General features: G+C 45.4%; 1 protein-coding gene across 2 annotated transcripts in view; it reads right to left on the bottom strand.

Annotated features, from left to right (window-relative positions):
* Nucleotides 1–23,854, bottom strand: part of METTL17 (methyltransferase like 17) — a 71,413-nt gene that overhangs the window by 21,420 nt on the left and 26,139 nt on the right. For both annotated transcript variants that reach the window (XM_063913454.1, XM_063913455.1), the window contains exons 3-5: nucleotides 15,561–15,707; nucleotides 13,167–13,254; nucleotides 12,811–12,892 (exon numbers count right to left, since the gene is read on the bottom strand). In XM_063913454.1, the coding sequence (XP_063769524.1) occupies nucleotides 12,811–12,892; nucleotides 13,167–13,254; nucleotides 15,561–15,707 (317 nt within the window). The remainder of the gene's footprint in view (nucleotides 1–12,810; nucleotides 12,893–13,166; nucleotides 13,255–15,560; nucleotides 15,708–23,854) is intronic.

Here is a 23,854-nt window from a genome sequence, read left to right as displayed (position 1 = left end):
ATGTAATAAAGTACGAGTTCGGCGGCCGTGTAGGATGGTGGCTGAACTCAGACTTTTTTTTTCTAAAGGGGCAATCATGTACAAGGCTAAACCATGCCTTGTACGTGACAGCCCCTTTAAAAAAAAACGTTTGAGTTCGGTCAGCATCCTGCACAGCCGCCAAACTCGGACTTCATTACTTCCCGCCCAAGATTTGAGTTTGGACACCTCCTCTCAGATCTAAACCTCAGCCCAAACTACACAGCAGCACGGCATTGCCATTGCTAAGGTTGAAAGTTCTTGCTTCTTTTCTTTACTCAAGGCTCAGAATCAAACTCTAGATTTTATAACAAAGAACTGCCTCGCAAAAATAAAATATTCCAAACAGCACCCATTATGTTGCGTTTGTATGTTCGTCCCATGTGTGCTAGTTGTAAAACGTGGGGGGTGATTGAGACCTGATCGCTGCCGTGCGTTTTCGTACAGCGGTTGATTAGTGGTTAACTGCACATGCACCGCAATGCGCACGCGCATCGGCAAACAACTACAGGCATTGCCTGTCAGCAACAGGCTGGTGCCAAAAATGCAATCGCACAGCCATTCGCATGCTGATTGACAGGAAGAGGCCGTTTGCAGGTAGTAACTGACCGTTTTCTGGGAGTGTCAGAGAGTGCAGACGTTCCCAAGCATTTTCAGGGAGGGTGTGTGACGTGAGCTCCGAACCCGATCAGCCTGTTCTCATCGCACTGTAGGAACAAGTCTTGGGCTGCACATAGTGGTAAAATCTTTCTATGGCGAGTGAGGTGCGAATGGATTTGCAGCTGTCCGCTGACTGAGTTTTTGTTTTTGTAGCTCGGCGTACACATGCGATCGCACACTTGCACGGCGAATATACACTCCCCTTTGGCGGAGAATATCTGATCGCAGGACAACAATTTTAGCAGCCCAGAAATCAGGTCTGAATCACCCCCTTGGTGAACTTGTGCACTGATGACTAGGTGGCAACCGAAATAGCTGATAAACTTAGGCCGATGACGTGCTGCTTTGGAGGCTTTAAACCATCTGATAGAATGTGTAGTCACAATTTCAGGAACAGGATGTCCAACTCCAATGTGAGCCTGGCAAATCAAAGTAATACCCCTTTTATACCGCGTTTCCAGTTCCAGCCCGCGTAATTGAACATGAGTTTCAAGCCGTGTCACAGCAGCATGAAACCCGTTTACACCGCAGGCTGGACCCGGGATATTGCTGGAGCTTTGAGATGACATCCTCTCCAAGCACCTGGACTGCCACTCTACCTATACAGTGAACGGGACCTGGGATGGACAACCCGACTTACCTGTTCACCAGGGTTGCACGATTTAAATCAAATTATTAAATCATGATTTAAATCAAAACGTTAAAAACCTGCAACTTTTGCTTAGAAAGAGATAGACGTGTAGGTGGGGGCAGTCCTTTTTTTTTTATTTTTAGCTCAGTTGGGGAGAATAATGGATGGTGTATAGGAAATTCTACCAAGTATATACTACCAAGTGACGTACGGTGAAATACTATGGCAGACTGTTTGGAGTCCTTTCTGAAAAACTGGCCCATTCTTGTTAGAGAATGTGATGAAAACAAAGGTGAAATCCCACAAGACATTACAGGTTGAGTATCCCACATTTTTGGTTCCCCTACTGAGATAATAACACAAATACAGGTTGAGAATCCCTTATCCAAAATGCTTGGGACCAGAGGTATTTTGGATATGGGATTTTTCCGTATTTTGGAATAATTGCATACCATAATGAGATATCATGGTGATGGAACCTAAATCTAAACACAGAATGCATTTATGTTTCATATACACCTTATACACACAGCCTGAAGGTTATTTTAGCCAAATATTTTTTATAACTTTGTGCATTAAACAAAGTGTGTCTACATTCACACAATTCATTTATGTTTCATATATACCTTATACACACAGCCTGAAGGTAATTTAATACAATATTTTTAATAACTTTATGTATTAAACAAAGTTTGTATACATTGAGCCATCAAAAAACAAAGGTTTCACTATCTCAGTCTCACTCAAAAAAGGCCGTATTTCGGAATATTTGGATATGGGATACTCAACCTGTATATGTATATTATATATCTATATAATATATCTATATATACACATAATATATATGACATTATCTCAGTAGGAGACCCAAAAATGTGGGATTTTGGATAAGGGATACTCAACCTGTATTAACAAAGTTAATAACTTTGGTATTAAGCGGAGAGATGTAGATTATTTGGCTTGATTGAAACCTGTAGCTGTAGCCCTGGATCGTGCACAAAAACGCAACTGCACAATCAGTGAGGTCGTACAAGTGTGGAAGAAGCTGTTAGATGATCTTGAAGAGATTGGACACCACAGCAATGAAGTAAAGATGGTAAAAGCTAAAATTGCACTCACAGATGTCCACTCGCTGGCTAATCTACTTGATCCTACGTACAGGGGGAAAAAAGCTTAGTCCTGCTGAAATTGAGACTGCTATAGCGTTTGCTCATGTCAATAATCATCAAGTTATGCCGGTCATCATCAACTTCAGTGCACACATGAAACCATTTGCACCATACATGTTTGAAGTGGACACTTTACACCAAGTATCTCCTCTAGCCTGGTGGATGTCCTACGCAGCTCAACTTCAGTTAGACACTTCTGCAGTAAATCTTGTGAAGCAGATGTTCACCACAGTTTCATCAAGTGCAGGAATTGAAAGGATTTTTTCAACATACGGTTTTGTACAATCCAAAACACGCAACAGATTGGGAAATGAAAAAGTAGCTAAGCTGGTTGCATGATACAGAGCCTTTTCTGTTGAGGACAAACGTGAGCACATGGACAAAGACATGTACATGTGTGACTCAGGCTCAAACAACTGATTGAGTGAAATACAGAGCCTAATTGTACTTCTTGATGCAACGGTTTAGTGTATTTATTCTGGTACGGTGTTCATTTTGTTACTGTAATCACTTCAAAAATTGTTCATGTATTACTAAAACAAGGTGTAAACATCTAAAATTAAAGTTTACATTAAAAAAATGTTTTATACAAAAAAATAAGAATTTACTTACCGATAATTCTATTTCTCGTAGTCCGTAGTGGATGCTGGGGACTCCGTAAGGACCATGGGGAATAGCGGCTCCGCAGGAGACTGGGCACAAAAGTAAAGCTTTAGAACTACCTGGTGTGCACTGGCTCCTCCCCCCATGACCCTCCTCCAAGCCTCAGTTAGGATACTGTGCCCGGACGAGCGTACACAATAAGGAAGGATTTTGAATCCCGGGTAAGACTCATACCAGCCACACCAATCACACCATATAACTTGTGATCTAAACCCAGTTAACAGCATGATAACAGAGGAGCCTCTAGAAAAGATGGCTCACTACAGCAATAACCCGATTTTTTTTGGTAACAATAACTATGTACCAGTATTGCAGACAATCCGCACTTGGGATGGGCGCCCAGCATCCACTACGGACTACGAGAAATAGAATTATCGGTAAGTAAATTCTTATTTTCTCTGACGTCCTAGTGGATGCTGGGGACTCCGTAAGGACCATGGGGATTATACCAAAGCTCCCAAACGGGCGGGAGAGTGCGGATGACTCTGCAGCACCAAATGAGAGAACTCCAGGTCCTCCTCAGCCAGGGTATCAAATTTGTAGAATTTTACAAACATATTTGCTCCTGACCAAGTAGCTGCTCGGAAAAGTTGTAAAGCCGAGACCCCTCGGGCAGCCGCCCAAGATGAGCCCACCTTCCTTGTGGAATGGGCTTTTACAGATTTTGGCTGTGGCAGGCCTGCCACAGAATGTGCAAGCTGAATTGTACTACAAATCCAACGAGCAATAGTCTGCTTAGAAGCAGGAGCACCCAGCTTGTTGGGTGCATACAGAATAAACAACGAGTCAGATTTTCTGACTCCAGCCGTCCTGGAAACCTATATTTCCAGGGCCCTGACAACGTCTAGCAACTTGGAGTCCTCCAAGTCCCTAGTAGCCGCAGGCACCACAATAGGTTGATTCAGGTGAAACGCTGAAAACCACCTTAGGGAGAAACTGAGGACAAGTCCTCAATTCCGCCCTGTCCGAATGGAAAATCAGATGAGGGCTTTTACAGGATAAAGCCGCCAATTCTGACACGCACCTGGCCCAGGCCAGGGCCAACAGCATGACCACTTTCCATGTGAGATATTTTAACTCCACATATTTAAGTGGTTCAAACCAATGTGACTTTTGGAACCCAAAAACTACATTTAGATCCCAAGGTGCCACTGGAGGCACAAAAGGAGGCTGTATATACAGTACCCCTTTCACAAACGTCTGCACTTCAGGGACTGAAGCTAGTTCTTTTTGGAAGAAAATTGACAGGGCCGAAATTTGAACCTTAATGGACCCCCATTTCAGGCCCATAGACACTCCTGTTTGCAGGAAATGTAGGAATCGACCTAGTTGAAAATTCCTCCGTCGGGGCCTTACTGGCCTCGCACCACGCAACATATTTTCGCCAAATGCGGTGATAATGTTTTGCGGTTATATCTTTCCTGGCTTTGATCAGGAAAGGAATGACTTCATCCGGAATGCCTTTCTCCTTCAGGATCCGGCGTTCAACCGCCATGCCGTCAAACGCAGCCGCGGTAAGTCTTGGAACAGACAGGGTCCTTGCTGGAGCAGGTCCCTTCTTAGAGGTAGAGGCCACGGATCCTCCGTGAGCATCTCTTGAAGTTCCGGTTACCAAGTCCTTCTTGGCCAATCCGGAGCCACGAATATAGTGCTTACTCCTCTCCATCTTATAATTCTCAGTACCTTGGGTATGAGAGGCAGAGGAGGGAACACATACACTGACTGGTACACCCACTGTGTTACCAGAGCGTCTACAGCTTTTGCCTGAGGGTCCCTTGACCTGGTGCAATACTTGTCGAGTTTTATAAACATGTGGAAGACTTCTGGGTGAAGTCCCCACTCTCCCGGGTGGGGGTCGTGTCTGCTGAGGAAGTCTGCTTCCCAGTTGTCCACTCCCGGAATGAATACTGCCGACAGTGCTATCACATGATTTTCCGCCCAGCGAAGAATCCTTGCAGCTTCTGCCTTGCCCTCCTGCTTCTTGTGTCACCCTGTCTGTTTACGTGGGTGACTGCCGTGATGTTGTCCGAATGGATCAACTCCGGGTGACCTTGCAGCAGAGGTCTTGCTGAGCTTAGAGCATTGTAAATGGCCCTTAGCTTCAGGATATTTATGTGAAGTGATGTCTCCAGGCTTGACCATAAGCTCTGGAAATTCCTTCCCTGTGTGACTGCTCCCCAGCCTCGCAGGCTGGCATCCGTGGTCACCAGGACCCAGTCCTGAATGTCGAATCTGCGGCCCTCTAGAAGATGAGCACTCTGCAACCACCACAGGAGAGACACCCTTGTGCTTGGTGACAGGGTTATCCGCTGATGCATCTGAAGATGCGACCCGGACCATTTGTCCAGCAGGTCCCACTGGAAAGTTCTTGCGTGGAATCTGCCGAATGGGATTGCTTCGTAGGAAGCCACCATTTTTCCCAGAACCCTTTCATTGATGTACTGAGACTTGGCTCGGTTATAGGAGGTTCCCGACTAGCTCGGATAACTCCCTGACTTTCTCCTCCGGGAGAAACACCTTTTTCTGGACTGTGTCCAGGATCATCCCTAGGAACAGAAGACGAGTCGTCGGAATCAGCTGCGATTTTGGAATATTGAGAATCCAATAGTGCTGCCGCAACACTACCTGAGATAGTGCTACACCGACCTCCAACTGTTCCCTGGATCTTACCCTTATCAGGGAATCGTCCAAGTAAGGGATAACTAAAATTCTCTTCCTTCGAAGAGTATCATCATTTCGGCCATTACCTTGGTAAAGACCCGGGGTGCCGTGGACCATCCATACGGCAGCGTCTGAAACTGATAGTGACAGTTCTGTACCACAAACCTGAGGTACCCTTGGTGAGAAGGGTAAATTGGGACATGAAGGTAAGCATCCTTGATGTCCCGAGACATCATGTAGTCCCCTTCTTCCAGGTTCGCAATCACTGCTCTGAGTGACTCAATCTTGAATTTGAACCTCCGTATGTAAGTGTTCAAGATTTTAGGTTTAGAATCGGTCTCACCGAGCCGTCCGGCTTCGGTACCACAACAGTGTGGAATAATACCCCGTTCCCTGTTGCAGGAGGGGTACCTTGATTATCACCTACTGGGAATACAGCTTGTGAATGGCTTCCAAAACTGCCTCCCTGTCAGAGGGAGACATCGGTAAAGCCGACTTTAGGAAACGGCGAGGGGGAGACGTCTCGAATTCCAATTTGTACCCCTGAGATATCACCTGAAGGATCCAGGGGTCTAATTGCGAGTGAGCCCACTGCGCGCTGAAATTCATTGAGACGGGCCCCCACCGTGCCTGATTCTGCTTGTAAAGCCCCAGCGTCATACTGAGGGCTTGGCAGAGGCGGGAGAGGGCTTCTGTTCCTGGGAACTGGCTGATTTCTGCAGCCTTTTTCCTCTCCCTCTGTCACGGGGCAGAAATGAGGAACCTTTTGCCCGCTTGCCCACGAAAGGACTGCGCCTGATAATACGGCGTCTTCTTATGTTGAGAGGCGACCTGGGGTACAAACGTGGATTTCCCAGCTGTTGCCGTGGCCACCAGGTCTGAAAGACCGACCCCAAATAACTCCTCCCTTTAATAAGGCAATACTTCCAAATGCCGTTTGGAATCCGCATCACCTGACCACTGTCGTGTCCATAACCCTCTACTGGCAGAAATGGACAACGCACTTAGACTTGATGCCAGTCGGCAAATATTCCGCTGTGCATCACGCATATATAGAAATGCATCTTTTAAATGCTCTATAGGCAATAATATACTGTCCCTATCTAGGGTATCAATATTTTCAGTCAGGGAATCCGACCACGCCAACCCAGCACTGCACATCCAGGCTGAGGCGATTGCTGGTCGCAGTATAACACCAGTATGTGTGTAAATACATTTTAGGATACCCTCCTGCTTTCTATCAGCAGGATCCTTAAGGGCGGCCATCTCAGGAGAGGGTAGAGCCCTTGTTCTTACAAGCGTGTGAGCGCTTTATCCACCCTAGGGGGTGTTTCCCAACGCACCCTAACCTCTGGCGGGAAAGGATATAATGCCAATAACATTTTAGAAATTATCAGTTGTTATCGGGGGAAACCCACGCATCATCACACACCTCATTTAATTTCTCAGATTCAGGAAAACTACAGGTAGTTTTTCCTCACCGAACATAATACCCCTTTTTGGTGGTACTCGTATTATCAGAAATGTGTAAAACATTTTTCATTGCCTCAATCATGTAACGTGTGGCCCTACTGGAAGTCACATTTGTCTCTTCACCGTCGACACTGGAGTCAGTATCCGTGTCGGCGTCTATATCTGCCATCTGAAGTAACGGGCGCTTTAGAGCCCCTGACGGCCTATGAGACGTCTGGACAGGCACAAGCTGAGTAGCCGGCTGTCTCATGTCAACAACTGTCTTTTATACAGAGCTGACACTGTCACGTAATTCCTTCCAACAGTTCATCCACTCAGGTGTCGACCCCCTAGGGGGTGACATCACTATTACAGGCAATCTGCTCCGTCTCCACATCATTTTTCTCCTCATACATGTCGACACAAACGTACCGACACACAGCACACACACAGGGAATGCTCTGATAGAGGACAGGACCCCACTAGCCCTTTGGGGAGACAGAGGGAGAGTTTGCCAGCACACACCAGAGCGCTATATATATACAGGGATAACCTTATATAAGTGTTTTTCCCCTTATAGCTGCTGTATTTTTAATACTGCGCGTAATTAGTGCCCCCCTCTCTTTTTTAACCCTTTCTGTAGTGTAGTGACTGCAGGGGAGAGCCAGGGAGCTTCCCTCCAACGGAGCTGTGAGGGAAAATGGCGCCAGTGTGCTGAGGAGATAGGCTCCGCCCCCTTCTCGGCGGCCTTATCTCCCGTTTTTCTGGGTATTCTGGCAGGGGTTAAATTCATCCATATAGCCCAGGAGCTATATGTGATGCATTTTTTTTTGCCATCCAAGGTGTTTTTATTGCGTCTCAGGGCGCCCCCCCCCAGCGCCCTGCACCCTCAGTGACCGTAGTGCTGAGAGCAATGGCGCACAGCTGCAGTGCTGTGCGCTACCTTGTTGAAGACAGGACGTCTTCTGCCGCCGATTTTCCGGACCTCTTCTGTCTTCTGGCTCTGTAAAGGGGCCGGCGGCGCGGCTCTGGGACCTATCCATGGCTGGGCCTGTGATCGGTCCCTCTGGAGCTAATGTCCAGTAGCCTAAGAAGCCCAATCCACTCTGCACGCAGGTGAGTTCGCTTCTTCTCCCCTTAGTCCCTCGATGCAGTGAGCCTGTTGCCAGCAGGTCTCACTGAACATAAAAAACCTAAAACTAAACTTTTCACTAAGCAGCTCAGGAGAGCCACCTAGTGTGCACCCTTCTCGTTCGGGCACAAAAATCTAACTGAGGCTTGGAGGAGGGTCATGGGGGGAGGAGCCAGTGCACACCAGGTAGTTCTAAAGCTTTACTTTTGTGCCCAGTCTCCTGCGGAGCCGCTATTCCCCATGGTCCTTACGGAGTCCCCAGCATCCACTAGGACGTCAGAGAAATCCTATTTAAATCTCAAAAATATGATTTAAATCAATAAAAACTGATTTAAAATCAAATAAATCCAATATTATTATTTTTTTTACAAATCCGATTTTTATGCAACCCTGCTGTTCACACTGTTCTGTAACCAGGGTCCTTCTTGGGACCAACCCTATAAGATAACCGGGTTGGTTTTCTGGGTCACTGGACCTGGGTTAAACCTTTCACCCCGAGTAGCGAACCAGGTTAACCCACAAATAGCAAGAGATATTGAGCAGGTGTAAAAGGGGTATAACTCACCTAGCATGGTCAGCTCAGATAATAATAATAATAATAATAATAATAATAATAATAATGTTATTTATATAGCACTTTTCTCCTAACAGGACTCAACAGGAGGAGTGATGGACAGGAGATGATATGGGGGGACTAAGACAGAGGAGGTGATATGGGTGAGTGATGCATAGGAGGTGATATGGGGGAGTGATGCATAGGAGATGATATGGGGTAATGAGGCAGAGGAGGTGATATTGGGGAGTGAGGCAGAGGAGGTGATATGGGGGAGTGAGGCACAGGAGGTGATATGGGGGAGTGAGGCACAGGAGGTGAGATGGGGGAATGAGAGGAGCAGGGAAGTGAGGCACAGGAGTGAGAGGTGCAGGGGTTAAGATAGAAGCAGAGGCTGAAGTGGTAGAACGGAATGAGTGGAGCAGGGGGTGAGATGGAGTGAGGCACAGGGAGTGAGATGGGTAAGTGAGGCACACGGGTGAGATAGGGAATGAGAGGAGCAGGGGGTGAGGTAGGGGAGTGAGGCACAGGAGAGAGGTGCAGGGGTTAAGATAGAAGCAGAGATTGTAGGGGTAGCAGGGAAGGAGAAGTGTAGGGGGTAAGTAAAGGGGAAAAAGATGCAGGTGATCAGACACAAAGGAGAGTATATAGGGAGTGAGAGGGTTACCTAGGATGAAGATATGGACACATGAGGAAAGTGACAAAGGAAAGAAGGGACACATGGAAGACATAAGAGAGGTGAGCAAAGGTTGTTCAACATATCCTGCTACATTGCAAACCACATCTAAAACTGTGTGTGTTGGGGGAGAACTGCTCTGGGCATTGTGTGTGTAAGTGGCACTGCTAATGTGGGCATTGTGTGTGTAAATCAAAGAAAAAAGTTGAAAGCGCTGTCCACAATAAAAGAGTTTTTTATTTGATTAAAAAATTATAAAATCACTATTCACATATATCCTTATCAATACTGATCTAAAGGTTTAGACATTGAAACATATTACGAACCATAGCTGTTTTCCAGTGGTACCTATTAGTGAAACAGTTTAAACACAGTGGGTAACTTGCATTAACTTGACACAGTTAGTGCAGTGAAGTGAGCAAGCCTACGGGTGAAAACGCGTTTTGGCACGGCTGGAATCAGCATGGCAATGTCGCCTTGTGAAAGTTAGAATCACTGGTCCTACAACCAACATACGCTGCTCCGTCCAGAAGTCCTGCTGCCTTTAGAACGGTAATCTTCCTATTTTCAGCTAGCTCTCATCCACGGATTGTGGTGCAGCGTCCTTGCTCTGTCCTATGATATCAAGGCGCTGCAACCGCTCTAACGTGGAAAGCAGCACAGCTACTAATCTTTTTTCCGGCCAGTAATACCCGAAGCGCTGCTGTTTTCATATTTGCCGTCCGCTGCACCGGTCCTAGTGACCAGAGTACATGACGAAAAGAGATCTCAGCGGCTGGACTGGGTTTGCGGTCATAAAAACTTTTCATTCTAGCTGGGTTTGCTGCTACTTTTTAGCCCAACACATATTGTTCAGTGACCTATGGTCAAATGTTAGAGAAAATAAATTGTATTAAAACATCTCTAATAACAACCCTATCCTTTATTAGAGATGTTTTAATACTGTGTAGGTTTCTAGGATCAATATTTATAAGGTTGCGGTTAGCAACTACAGGTATATGAATGGATCCTGAAAGCGAAAGGGTTAATGAACAGAAGGACCCTATTAAGATACTGATTGAGATCTCACTGAGGATAAAAGCAGTGAATAGGAAAGGGAGCACATTCTTCTGAGGAAACAGCCATAGACATACGGCTGAGAAACGCGTCAAGAGTGTCCCCTGTGTATGTGGACCTTATTGTGAAATCCCTGTCGGCAAGACACCTGGCAAAATTTCGGGAACTGTGCAAACAGCGCGCAGCCGCTGACAGATACCGCCGGAGCGAACTAGCCCGACAGACCACACCACCGCAAGTTTTCTGTGGTACTGTTCTGGGAGAGGCGGTCCGCGAGAGCCTCGGTGCAGGAGAAGCAGCCGTGTGCTGCCTAAGACACCCACGGACGCCCGGCGGGAGCAGTAGCCGATAAGAACAGGGGTGAGATCAGCCGTGCATGCGGCCTCCATTTATTGAATAAGAACTCACGAATGAACTGTGGAGCATGCATATATAAACAGTTCTACTGTATATAATTAACTATCACCAGACGGGGACGCCCGTCAGAACGGCAATTTATTCAGTATTAACAGCCGCCAATTAAGGGATTGTACTAAGAAAAGTAGCTACTTTATCTCCTTAATTCTGACATTGCGTGCTCTAAATCTGTGGCTTTGGATGTATTAATGTCCCAGCGGGAGGAGATATATAATTCAGATTCATGGTGAACATATCTCTCCGGATATGTCTGGGACTGTGAACATTTAACCCTTCCAATTACGTTTATAGGAGGCTGCTTAAAGGAGTGAACCATCAAAAAGGAATAAACACTGAGTGGATTAGTATATGACATCTAACACAAGTGTATAATTAGATGTAGAGTGTGTCAATTTAATGCAAGTTACCCACTGTGTTTAAACTGTTTCACTAATAGGTACCACTGGAAAACAGCTATGGTTCGTAATATGTTTCAATGTCTAAACCTTTAGATCAGTATTGATAAGGATATATGTGAATAGTGATTTTATAATTTTTTAATCAAATAAAAAACTCTTTTATTGTGGACAGCGCTTTCAACTTTTTTCTTTGATTTATATTTAAACTATTGGGACTCAACAAACCCAATATTGAAAGCAGCAGTGCACAATTGAGAGGAGGTGTATTTTTAAGGAGCTGCACAGCTGACACACACAAGAGCTTAGCGCTTTCTAAATTTGAGATTGTGTGTGTAAGGTGCACTGCTACTGTGGGCATTGTGTGTGTAAAGGGCACTAATATGTCGGGCAATGTGAATACGATTGAGCTACTGTGAGGCGTTACTTTGAATTGGGGGTACTGTTGTGTGGCCACACCCCTTCCTAGTGAGGCCACCCCCCCCTTCTGTGGCACGCGTGCCTTCGGCGCGCGGCTGGTGAGGGAGATGAGTTCCCCCACCTCTCCAGGACCACTTAAAGCCCTGTATCAAAGTATTTATTACACACTGCGAATAGACTTATGACATTCTCTAAATGAGGCTCATATTGAAACACATAAAGGAGTAACTATCAAAGCAACAGGAGACCCTTTTAAATCACAGAAATGAGACAATGGCAAAATAACTGATAGAGGCAGCTAATATATGCCGCTTTCAGATCGCAATGCCGCGTCCCACCCGGGAATTGGAAACGTGTCCTTCCCGGGTAGGACCCGGCTCTGGACCCTACACACCGCAATCCAGACCTGGAAACATGCTGGATTAGGTTGCCATCCAGGGACGGAGCCGGCGTCGGGTGCAGAGGTGGCGCTGTGAGATGAGATAATCTCCGCGCAGCCTCTCCCAATGCAGTGTACGGGTACTGGGTCTCAACGACCCGTGTAACCCATACACACTGCGCCTGACCCGGTAATTACCTGGGTATAACACTTCTTATAATCTGGGTTGAATTACCGGGTCAGGCGTCCTGGGAATGCGTCCATGTCCCCTTTCACACCGCACAACGACCCGTGTTGACCCGGCAATATACCGGGTCGAAACTGGGTTAGTTGTGCGGTGTGAAAGGGGTAATACGTACAGAAACCTGTAATTCTACACGAATTATGGAATTACACTGAATTTAACAGGAAGGCAATCAAATCATTTTGTCAAAATAGTGCTAGTGTAAACGTAAAGAGAGCGAACACTCTTGACTTAGATGATTGTGTACTGTATGTGTCTGAAGTTTGGCTTTCACGTTTCCTCACCTCTTGAAGGACTCTAGACACAGCAGCAAATCCTGCAGCAAAACGTGCGGCCAAATACACCAAGCCAAACTGATTTGTGTAGCTGCATCAAAGACATAAAAACGATTTATGAATTCGGAAAAACATACATGACACATCTGCATTTAATATTATTTAATATGATCCATGTTTTAAATCCAGTGGACAGAACTGGCCTCTAAGCTAACTTAGCTATTTATCTCTTCAAAATTTAACAGTTTTGTTTTTGCATCAGATTTGCATTACATAAACTATGAAATAAGTTATGTTTCGGTCTTCACCTTTGTAAACTATTCTTGAAGAAGAATCTGTTTGCCATACAGTAAAGGGTTACTTACTTCAAAGGCTGCCAGTGATAGGTATTCTTGCGCAAAGTATTCAGTATTTGATTTTTTAACTTTTCTTCCTGTTGGTGACTGTTCAACTCTGTCAGAGACATAAGGGTTATAAATAATCTGCGAGAGAAACTCACTTTACCATTTGTAGAGTTCATGCTTCTAACTGGCCCTACACACTGGCCGACATCACTGCACGATATGAACGATCTCGAGATAACGTTCATATCGTGCAGTGTGGAGGCACCAGCGATGAACGATGCGCGGCCCCGCGCTCGTTCATCGCTGGTGCCATGTCGGCTGTGCATGCAGGCCAATATGGACGATCTCGTCCATATTTGCCTGCACGTCTACGGAGCCGGGTGACGGGGGGAGTGAAGAAACTTCACTCCCCCGTCACTGCCCCCCCGCCGCCGGGTCGCCCGTATCGGCGGTCGGGCAGCTCGGCGGCACATCGCCGAGTGTGTAGGGCGTATAAGAGAGAGTTCACAAGATTTCATCTATTCTACACACAGTCCTTAGTACCAGGGTTCCTACTACATTCATGTATGGCAGAATGCATGTCTTCTCTTGTATACATTAAAGTAGTCTCTATGGGATTTGCCATTGCCATACTCTTTAATGTACCTTAGGTCACTGGTAAATGGATACACACTAAAGATTGCACATTTTTAGTTTCAAATAAACTGATTTTTTTTATTTTTTTTATTTTTAATACCAACTTGAAAGTTTAGGGGAAAACAATTGTTTACCAAGATACATCTCCCATTCCCCCACCAAAATAATAGATAAGTGCACTTGTTCCACATCTCATGTGTGGTGAGCCCTATTAAATAATATATAAACATGCACTGTGGGGGAAATATAAGAATAAGGCTAAGTTGTATTAAAGTTTGTGCCTAGATAAGGAACAGACTTTGTATAATGCTGGGTACACACCATTCAACGGTGCGACCCAGTGAAGTGATGTAATGATACATTGTACCACTGTACACACTGGGGGTTATCTTAGAAAAATCTGCTACCACTAAAATCACATGCTGGGGGCCACCCAGCACAGGGCAAGACCGCCCAGCATGTGTGGCGCCACCCTGCGATGCGTTTGCAATTCAGTTGCGATCGCATCACAATAACCTCAAATAGAGGTTGACCCCTGCCTACACAACATGTATCCGATCGCAGGAAAGGCAGGTGACATCATCGGCCGGCCCCGAAATGCCCTGCGCTTCCTGCGACACTACCCCCAACACTGCATCACCGGTCCCGGATGCCAGTCGCCTGTCAGTCAAAATCTTTCCGGGGTGCGATTGCATAATTATTTATTGGGCACTTGCATAGTGGCCGTGGCACGTGCCCAGACGGCCGAAAATCATTCGTTTGTTATTTTCGGCCGTCTATGACAGGGTTTCAATAAGGTCCACTATATGATCTGCTTTACGGCGGCACAATCCAATGGAACGATTCAATGAATAGCCAGGAAAGATGGATTGGGGGTACACACTATAAGACGTGTATGATATATTGTTCCAATGCGCGTCAAAACAATATATCGAATGACAGTTCATATAGTGTGTACCCATCTTAAGATTTAAAAGACAAACAAACAAAAGACTACAGAATATATTTGTGACTGGATCTCCCATCTTTCACAACTAACATGTTTTGTGGGACATATATTTAATGTTTAAATTAGTACCATATACATATATGTACACTGTCTGAGGTACAGTACCCAGTTATTTTATAATGCAAACAAATTCCCCCAGCACACTGCAATGGACCAGCAAAAGAGACACGCATTCTACCAGTGACAGGCCAATGAGCATCTAGGCCACGGCATTGTGCGTTTTGTAATAAACACCTACGCAGCCACATTGCCCCTATACAACCGCTTGTGTAAGGTGCCATCATCACTGTCAGCGTGCACCTGCATACCTGGCGTGAGAGATTCCTCTGTAATCAGTCTGCTTACCTCATAATAGCCTGCAATTCCTTCTGGATGCCCAAGGCACCGTTATCCTACATGCATGTAGCCTGTTGCCACGGAATTACACCAATTTCGTCACAAGTGGAGATGCAGCTCAGTTTTTTCCAGCTTTGACTAAGCAGCCAATCTTCAGGAATGTGTATGTCCGCCTCGGACGCATGCACATTATTTATTTATTAACAGTTTCTTATATAGCGCAGCATATTCCGTTGCGCTTTACAATTAGAACAACAGTAATAGAACAAAACTGGGTAAAAACAGACAGACATAGAGGTAGGAAGGCCCTGCTCGCACGCTTATTATGAAATATCACAGATGAAGCTCCTTGTGTGCGACTCTGAAGCAGACCTAAAATGTTCAAGAATGTCGCTCTAAACTGCCTAATGTAAATTACAGTGAAATACAATTACCTGAATCAAACTGCAAGGTAGCTCTAAGCTTATGTTCTAGTTCTGCAGCTTTTCCTCTCAACTCATTATCCTCAATCGGTCGTTTCCGACTCCATAAGTAGTTGTTAAGGGAGGCAACACTCTCCTCCAGCTGTCTGACAGTGCATCCTGAAACAATAAACAAACAACTGACTGGAAGAATGCCAACAAAATGAAGTTTCAGTTTCAGCATGTAGGACAGCTTGTCCGGCCACCAAATTACTATTAACCTTTACCTGTCGGCAAATTACACAGTGCTTTACAGAAAATGGTTTGTACATTTCTCACATCAGTCCCAGCAAGTGAAGCTCGGACTGTAAATTCTCTACCACTCAAACACTGTGATTACTTACATCCAAGGTGGATTAGCATATTAATATACTGCACTTTTTTGCCCTGTGGCAGAACCCCATATGTTTTTGAGAAGAACACTGTTGATGCCTAGTGGGAATCCATGTCTTCAGCATTGTGAATCAGCAATGCTAACCACTGTACTATTATTAATATCCTTTATTTATATGGTGCCACAAGGGATCCACAGTGCCCATTACACAGTACATAATTAAGTGAGCAAACAGGAAATCAGCACTTAAGGGGGGTACTCACGGAGCGATATTCTAAGCAATCTGACTAGATTGCTTAGAATTTCAGCATTATCGCTCCGTGTGTACCACTACCCCCTACGGCGATAGCGATGCGCAGCCCCGCGCATCGCTATCGCTGCTGCTAGATTGGCCTGCATGCAAGCCATTACAGTTTAAGACAATATAGGACAGGTATGGAAAACCAGGGGTTAGGTGCCATCAAAGGGAGTATGGAATATAAGATAGTGTAAGTAAGGAAAGGAAAGAAGGCCCTGCTCTGCGAGCTTACAATCTAAAGATGAAGGGCTGACAGACCAGGGTGACACAGAAGGGGTAGACAGTGAGGATAGACAAGAGGGTTAGGAGGAGAGTTGTCTGCGTTTGATGAAGAAGTGGGTCTTGAGAGCCTGTTTGAAGTTTTGTAGAGAGGTGGAGAGTCGGATGGGGAGAGGTAGAGATAGGGAGCAGCACATGCAAAATCTTGTAGGTAGGAGATGGGAGGAAGTAATCAGTTGGCAGGAGAGACAGCGTGCATTAGCAGAGCGAAGGGGACAGGTGGGAATGTAAAGGGAGATAAGGTCAGAGAGATTCTGAATGGGAAAGGTGCAAGAGAGGGGAAATGGATGTAGTACATTTGGTGAGGAAGATGAGACAGGCAGCAGCATTGAGGATAGATTGGAGTAGAGAGGCATTTTTCAGGGAGACCAGACAGGAGGATAGTCCAATAGTCCAATCTGGAAATGACCAGTGAGTGGAAGAGGGTCTTAGTAGCGTTCTGAGTGAGAAAGGGTCTGATCCTGGAGATGTTTTGAGATGGAAACGACAGATTTGTGAGAGGTACTGAATATGTGGTTTGAAGGATAGGGAGTAGTCAGGAATTACTCCAGGACAGCGCACTTGGGGACTAGAGCAGACAGTAGTGCCATAAATGGACAATGAAATTGTGGGAGGTGAGGTTATGCGGGAGGGAGGAAAGATGAACAGCTCAGCCTTAGATGTGTTAAGTTTAAGAAAGCGCTTGTACATCCAGGAAAAGATAGCAGAGACACAGTTGGAGATACAATGAGGAGAGCAGGGGAGAGGTAGATTTGAGTATCATCAGCATAGAGATGATATTGTACTACAGTTGAGTATCCCATATCCAAATGTTCCGAAATACGGAATATTCCGAAATACAGACTTTTTTGAGTGAGAGTGAGATAGTGAAACCTTTGTTTTTTGATGGCTCAATGTACACAAACTTTGTTTAATACACAAAGTTATAAAAAATATTGTATTAAATGACCTTCAGGCTGTGTGTGTATAAGGTGTATATGAAACATAAATGAATTGTGTGAATGTACACACACTGTTTAATACACAAAGTTATAAAAAATATTGGCTAAAATTAACTTCAAGCTGTGTGTATAAGGTGTATATGAAACATAAATGCATTCTGTGCTTAGATTTAGGTCCCATCGCCATGATATCTCATTATGTATGCAATTATTCCAAAATACGGAAAAATACAATATCCAAAATACCTCTGGTCCCAAGCATTTTGGATAAGGGATACTCAACCTGTACTAGCACATAAAGAAGACAGAGAATATGTTGTAAATGTGATTCAGGCTGGAATTACATGATAACATTTTTCTTTTAAAAAACAAACCCCAAAAAAGAGCTTTTGATAATACTCTAAGGTGTATACTGTCAGGTCCTGCAGTCTCCTTCCTTGCTCTTACCTAGTCTGATGGTCCAAGTCTGCATACCAGCCTTACCAGTTCCAGCTCAGAGTCCAAAGTCCAGCTGGTCCCAGCCAGCATACCTGCATAACTGGATACCTGTATAACCTAGACCGGCATATCTGCACTGTCAGTACAAGTGCTGCTCCTAGTGTTCCCGTTTCAGCCAGGTCCTCTTCATTACTGTTTCCAGTCTGTTTTTTCACAGTGACGCTCCTCTACTGCTCTAGCCATTGTCCATACCTCATGCGTAAGATCTATACACACCCAACCAGCTTCCTGCATTCTAAGCTCACCTTTGAACAGGCCCACGTATAGTCTCTGGAAACACAAGAATCCAAAACAACCCTGACAGTTTGCACTGGCCCAAATGGACGCAGATGGAAATCAGAGTCTTAATTCAACTGCTCTACAAAGACATGTAAACAGGCTTGGAAGCCAGAAATCTACTCAGCTGCAGGTCATGCAGTTTCTTCAAGTGATTTTGACTAGACTTGACAATATTCAGATATCACTTAATAACACCATGCCACATCCAAGCACTGTTCCAGTTCCGTCTGCTTCACCGAGCATGCCAACACCTAATTCAGTTTTCTGACTGCAACTGCCAAACCAGAGTAAATTTGACGGCAACCCAAAGGTTGCTGGGGTTTCTTGAACCACTGTGAAATACATTTTGAGCTACAGTATTACCTACCAACTTCCCAACAGCAAGATCCAAAATCGCATACATCAATTCTCTGTTGTCAGTTTCCCCATTGCGGCTGTGAGCAGATCCGCTCCTGTCAAAACATGCTGAATTCATTGCAACCTTTTGAAAATTTTTCGATGAGTCTGGCAGACCATCTTCCACCGACATTCTCCAACTTCGCCAGGGGCTGCAAGCTGTTGGACAGTATACAGTTCAATTTCAAACTCTGGCATCGGAGCTGTTGAAATGATGAGGCTCTATTTGCAGCATTATTGAAATGGTTGTCAGATAGAATAAAGGATGAGTTGGCTATTCGAGACCTTCATCCTAAGTTGGACCCTCTGATCTTGTTGTGCGCAAAAATTGATCTACATATCAGAGAGGGAGCTATTGAAAAGTTCAAGGGAGATCACTGTAAGCCACGGCCTGTTTCTCATCCTCAATCCCCTCCTGGGGAGCAGCCAATGCAAATCATTCGTTTACGTCTATCCACTGAAGAACATCAATGGCAGTAGTGAGAGAAGTTATGCTTATACTGTGTAGCTCCTAGTCATTTCCTCAACTCCTGTCCTCTACGTCCAGGAAATGATCTGTCCTACCTTGCAACGGGGGAGTCAGGTCGGGGGTGCTTACTAAAAGTCCTCCATATTTACATTGTGTCCTAACTGTAATCCTGCTGAATCCTGCTGTGCCCCCCAAAAAAAGAGTTTACTGGTCTCTTGTACCCATACATTCTTCTGACTCTAGGGGTGCACCACCAGTGTATCAAGACTTAACAACTATTTATACATGTAAAAATAATCCTGTCCTATACAGCCCTTTTATAGTCCTGCTTAAATACTAAGTAGCACAACACTAGGAGAAAAAAAAAAAACCAGTGCACCAACCAACACCCCCATTGTTTCTCCATCCTACTGAATGCACAAGATTCCAAAAAATTGTCTGCACTAGTGGATCAGCTGCCAATTTTCTCACTTCTTCTGTAGTACAAGAAATTTGTCTTTCCATGTAAGTTCTGCCCTGGTCCGCAGTGGATAGGAGTCACATTTCACAAATTAGACCTGAGGGGCACTTACAACTTAATTAGAATCCGAGAGGGCGATGAATGGAAGATCATATTTAGGGGGTTATTCAGAGTTTTTACAAACCCAAAAAGTTAGCAATTGGGCAAAACCATGTTGCACTGCAGGCAGGGCAGATGTAACATGTGCAGAGAGAGAGAGATTTGGGTGGGTTATATTGTTTCTGTGCAGGGTAAATACTGGCTGCTTTGTTTTTACAGTGCAATTTAGATTTCAGTTTGAACACACCCCATCCAAATCTAACTCTCTCTGCACGTTACATCTGCCCACCTGTAGTACAACATGGTTTTGCCCAATTGCTAACAACTCCTAATAACCCCCTAAATACCAGAGACAGCCACTACAAATACCTTGTTATGCCCATAGTGCTTGTGCAATGCCCTGGCAGTGTTTTAACATGTTGTCAATGAGATTTTCAGGGATGTGCTGTACAAATATGTAGTGGTCTACCTAGACGACATCCTCATCTTTTCTCGAGATCTAGAATCCCACCATGAGCAAATAAAGGAAGTTCTTCATCGTCTTCGGGTTAATCATCTCTATGGAAAATTGGAGAAATGTATCTTCACGGTACCCACCATTCCATTTCTGGGGTACATTATCTCTGGAACTAATCTTCAAATGGATCCTGAAAAAGTCCAGTCTATCCTCAACTGGTCCCTTACAACTTCTCTTAAAGAGGTCCCGAGATTTTTGGGATTCGCCAACTACTATCAAATGTTTATCGGAGGGTTTTCTACATTAGTGGCTCTAATTACAGCTCTCATGAGGAAGGGTGCTGATTTTACACAATGGTCCAAAAAAAGCTTTATCAACGTTCCAGCTACTTAAACAAGCTTTCTTGTCAGCTCCTGTGCTATATCAACCAGATGGAAATAACCCTTTTGTACTAGAAGTGTATGCATCTGCAGTGGAAGCTGGTGCCAATGTGCCGATGATAGGAAATGACAGCCTTGCAGTTTCTTCTCCCAAAAATTCTCACCCACTGAGAGGAACTATTCTTTGAAGGACCAAGAACTTCTTGCAATCAAACTTGCTCTTGAAGAATGGAGCCAATCACCCTGTGTCAATACCCACTGACCATTAAAATCTCTCGAAGTCAGCCCAGCCCTAAACCCCCATCAGGCCAGATGAGCCTTATTCGTCTTAAGATTTAACTTCAAAATTGCATTCCGTTCAGGATCCCAAAACCGAAAGGCTGGCATATTGTACAGGTCCAAGGTGCTGAAGGAAGAGTCTACTTCTACAGAGGAACATTCTATCATCAATTCTCTTGCTTTTGCTACTGCTCAAGTTAAATCAACTCCACCACCAATAAAAAAAAAATTCGTCTCCCCAGCCCTTCGTAAGAAATCGTTGTCCTGGGCTCATTCCTCTTGCTTCGCTGTTTATTCCACAATATTGAAGACTTATAAGTTTATTTAAAGATCTTACTGGTTGCCAACCATGAAGTCTGATATCGCCTCATGTACAAAATGTGCTCAGCATAAGGTCTATCGTCAAGTTTAGGCCAGTTCTCTTCAGTCGTTGCCTGACACCAGTCGTCTCTTTACACGTCAATAGACTTCATAACAGATCTGCCCTCCTCCAAGGCATATAACACTATCTGGTTCATGGTAGGCTGGTTCTTTTAAATGGCTCAGTTCACTCCTCTCTCTGGTCTACGATCAGCTGCTGAGTTAGCCCAGCTTTTCCTCTGCAAAATATTCCGTCTCTCTTCCTACAGAGATAGTCTCCAACCAGAGCATCCAATTTACGGACAAATTCTGGAAAACATGGTGTTCAGCCCTTCAAGTTAAATAAAAATTTCTCATACGTCCTAGAGGATGCTGGGGACTCCATAAGGACCATGGGGTATAGACGGGATCCATAGGAGACATGGGCACACTATAAGACTTTGAATGGGTGTGAACTGGCTCCTCCCTCTATGCCCCTCTTCCAGACCTCAGTTAGACTTTGTGCCCAGAGGTGACTGGACACACACTAGGGGAGCTCTATTGAGTTTCTCTAAAAGACTTTATGCTAGGTTTTTTATTTTCAGGGAGACCTGCTGGCTACAGGCTCCCTGCATCGTGGGACTGAGGGGAGAGAAGTCAGACCTACTTCTACTTAGTTAAGGGCTCTGCTTCTTAGGCTACTGGACACCATTAGCTCCAGAGGGTTCGATCACTTGGTTCGCCTAGCTGCTTGTTCCCGGAGCCGCGCCGTCACCCCCCTCACAGAAGCCAGAAGAAAGAAGCCGGGTGAGTATGTGAAAAACAGAAGATTTCAGTGACGGCAGAAGACTTCAGTAATGGAGGTAACACACAGCGGTCGCGCTGCGCTCCATGCTCCCACACACCAACGGCACTCACAGGGTGCAGGGCGCTGGGGGGGGAGCGCCCTGGGCAGCAAGTTACTAGAAATTTAAAAAATAAGAATTTACTCACCGGTAATTCTATTTCTCGTAGTCCGTAGTGGATGCTGGGAACTCCGTAAGGACCATGGGGAATAGACGGGCTCCGCAGGAGACTGGGCACTCTAAAGAAAAGATTAGGTACTATATGGTGTGCACTGGCTCCTCCCTCTATGCCCCTCCTCCAGACCTCAGTTAGGGAAACTGTGCCCGGAAGAGCTGACATTACAAGGAAAGGATTTTTGGAATCCAGGGTAAGACTCATACCAGCCACACCAATCACACCGTACAACTTGTCAGTTAACAGTATGAACAACAACTGAGCCTCACTCAACGGATGGCTCATAACAATAACCCTTATTTAGGCAATAACTATATACACGTATTGCAGAAAGTCCGCACTTGGGACGGGCGCCCAGCATCCACTACGGACTACGAGAAATAGAATTACCGGTGAGTAAATTCTTATTTTCTCTGACGTCCTAGTGGATGCTGGGAACTCCGTAAGGACCATGGGGATTATACCAAAGCTCCCAAACGGGCGGGAGAGTGCAGATGACTCTGCAGCACTGAATGAGCAACACAAGGTCCTCCTCAGCCAGGGTATCAAACTTGTAGAACTTTGCAAAGGTGTTTGAACCCGACCAAGTAGCCGCTCGGCAAAGCTGTAAAGCCGAGACCCCTCGGGCATTCCTTGTGGAATGGGCTTTTACTGATTTTGGATGCGGCAATCCAGCCTCAGAATGAGCCAGCTGAATCGTGCTACAGATCCAGCGAGCAATAGTCTGCTTTGAAGCAGGAGCACCCAGCTTGTTGGGTGCATGCAGGATAAACAGCGAGTCAGTCTTCCCGACTCCAGCCATTCTGGAAACATATTTTCAAAGCCCTGACTACGTCCAGCAACTTGGAGTCCTCCAAGTCCCGAGTAGCCGCAGGCACCACAATAGGTTGGTTCAAATGAAACGATGATACCACCTTTGGGAGAAATTGGGGACGAGTCCGCAATTCTGCCCTGTCCATATGGAAGATCAGATAGGGGCTTTTACATGACATAGCCGCCAACTCTGACACACGCCTAGCCGATGCTAAGGCCAACAGCATGACCACTTTCCACGTGAGATACTTTAGTTCCACGGTCTTAAGTGGCTCAAACCAGTGGGATTTCAGGAAATCCAACACAACGTTAAGATCCCAAGGTGCCACTGGTGGCACAAAAGGGGGCTGAATATGCAGCACTCCCTTAACAAACGTCTGAACCTCAGGCAGTGAAGCCAGTTCTTTTTGAAAGAAAATGGATAGGGCCGAAATCTGGACCCTTATGGACCCTAATTTTAGGCCCATAGACACTCCTGACTGTAGGAAGTGCAGGAATCGACCCAGCTGGAATTACTCTGTAGGGGCCGTCCTGGCCTCACACCAAGCAACATATTTTCGCCATATAAGGTGATAATGCTTTGCTGTAACGTCCTTCCTAGCCTTTATCAGCATAGGAATAACTTCATCCGGAATGCCTTTTACCGCTAGGATCCGGCGTTCAACCGCCATGCCGTCAAACGCAGCCGCGGTAAGTCTTGGAACAGACAGGGCCCTTGTTGCAGCAGGTCCTGTCTGAGAGGCAGAGGCCATGGGTCCTCTGTGCGCATTTCTTGCAGTTCCGGGTACCAAGTCCTTCTTGGCCAATCCGGAACAATGAGTATTGTTCTCACTCCTCTTTTTCTTACAATTCTCAGCACCTTTGGTATGAGAGGAAGAAACACATATACCGACTGGAACACCCACGGTGTCAGTAGCGCGTCCACA

The sequence above is a fragment of the Pseudophryne corroboree genome, chromosome 1, assembly GCF_028390025.1.
Source record: "Pseudophryne corroboree isolate aPseCor3 chromosome 1, aPseCor3.hap2, whole genome shotgun sequence".
NCBI lineage: Eukaryota > Metazoa > Chordata > Amphibia > Anura > Myobatrachidae > Pseudophryne > Pseudophryne corroboree.
The sequence above is the reverse complement of the archived record's forward strand: the minus strand, read 5'-3'. Positions and strand labels throughout refer to the sequence as shown.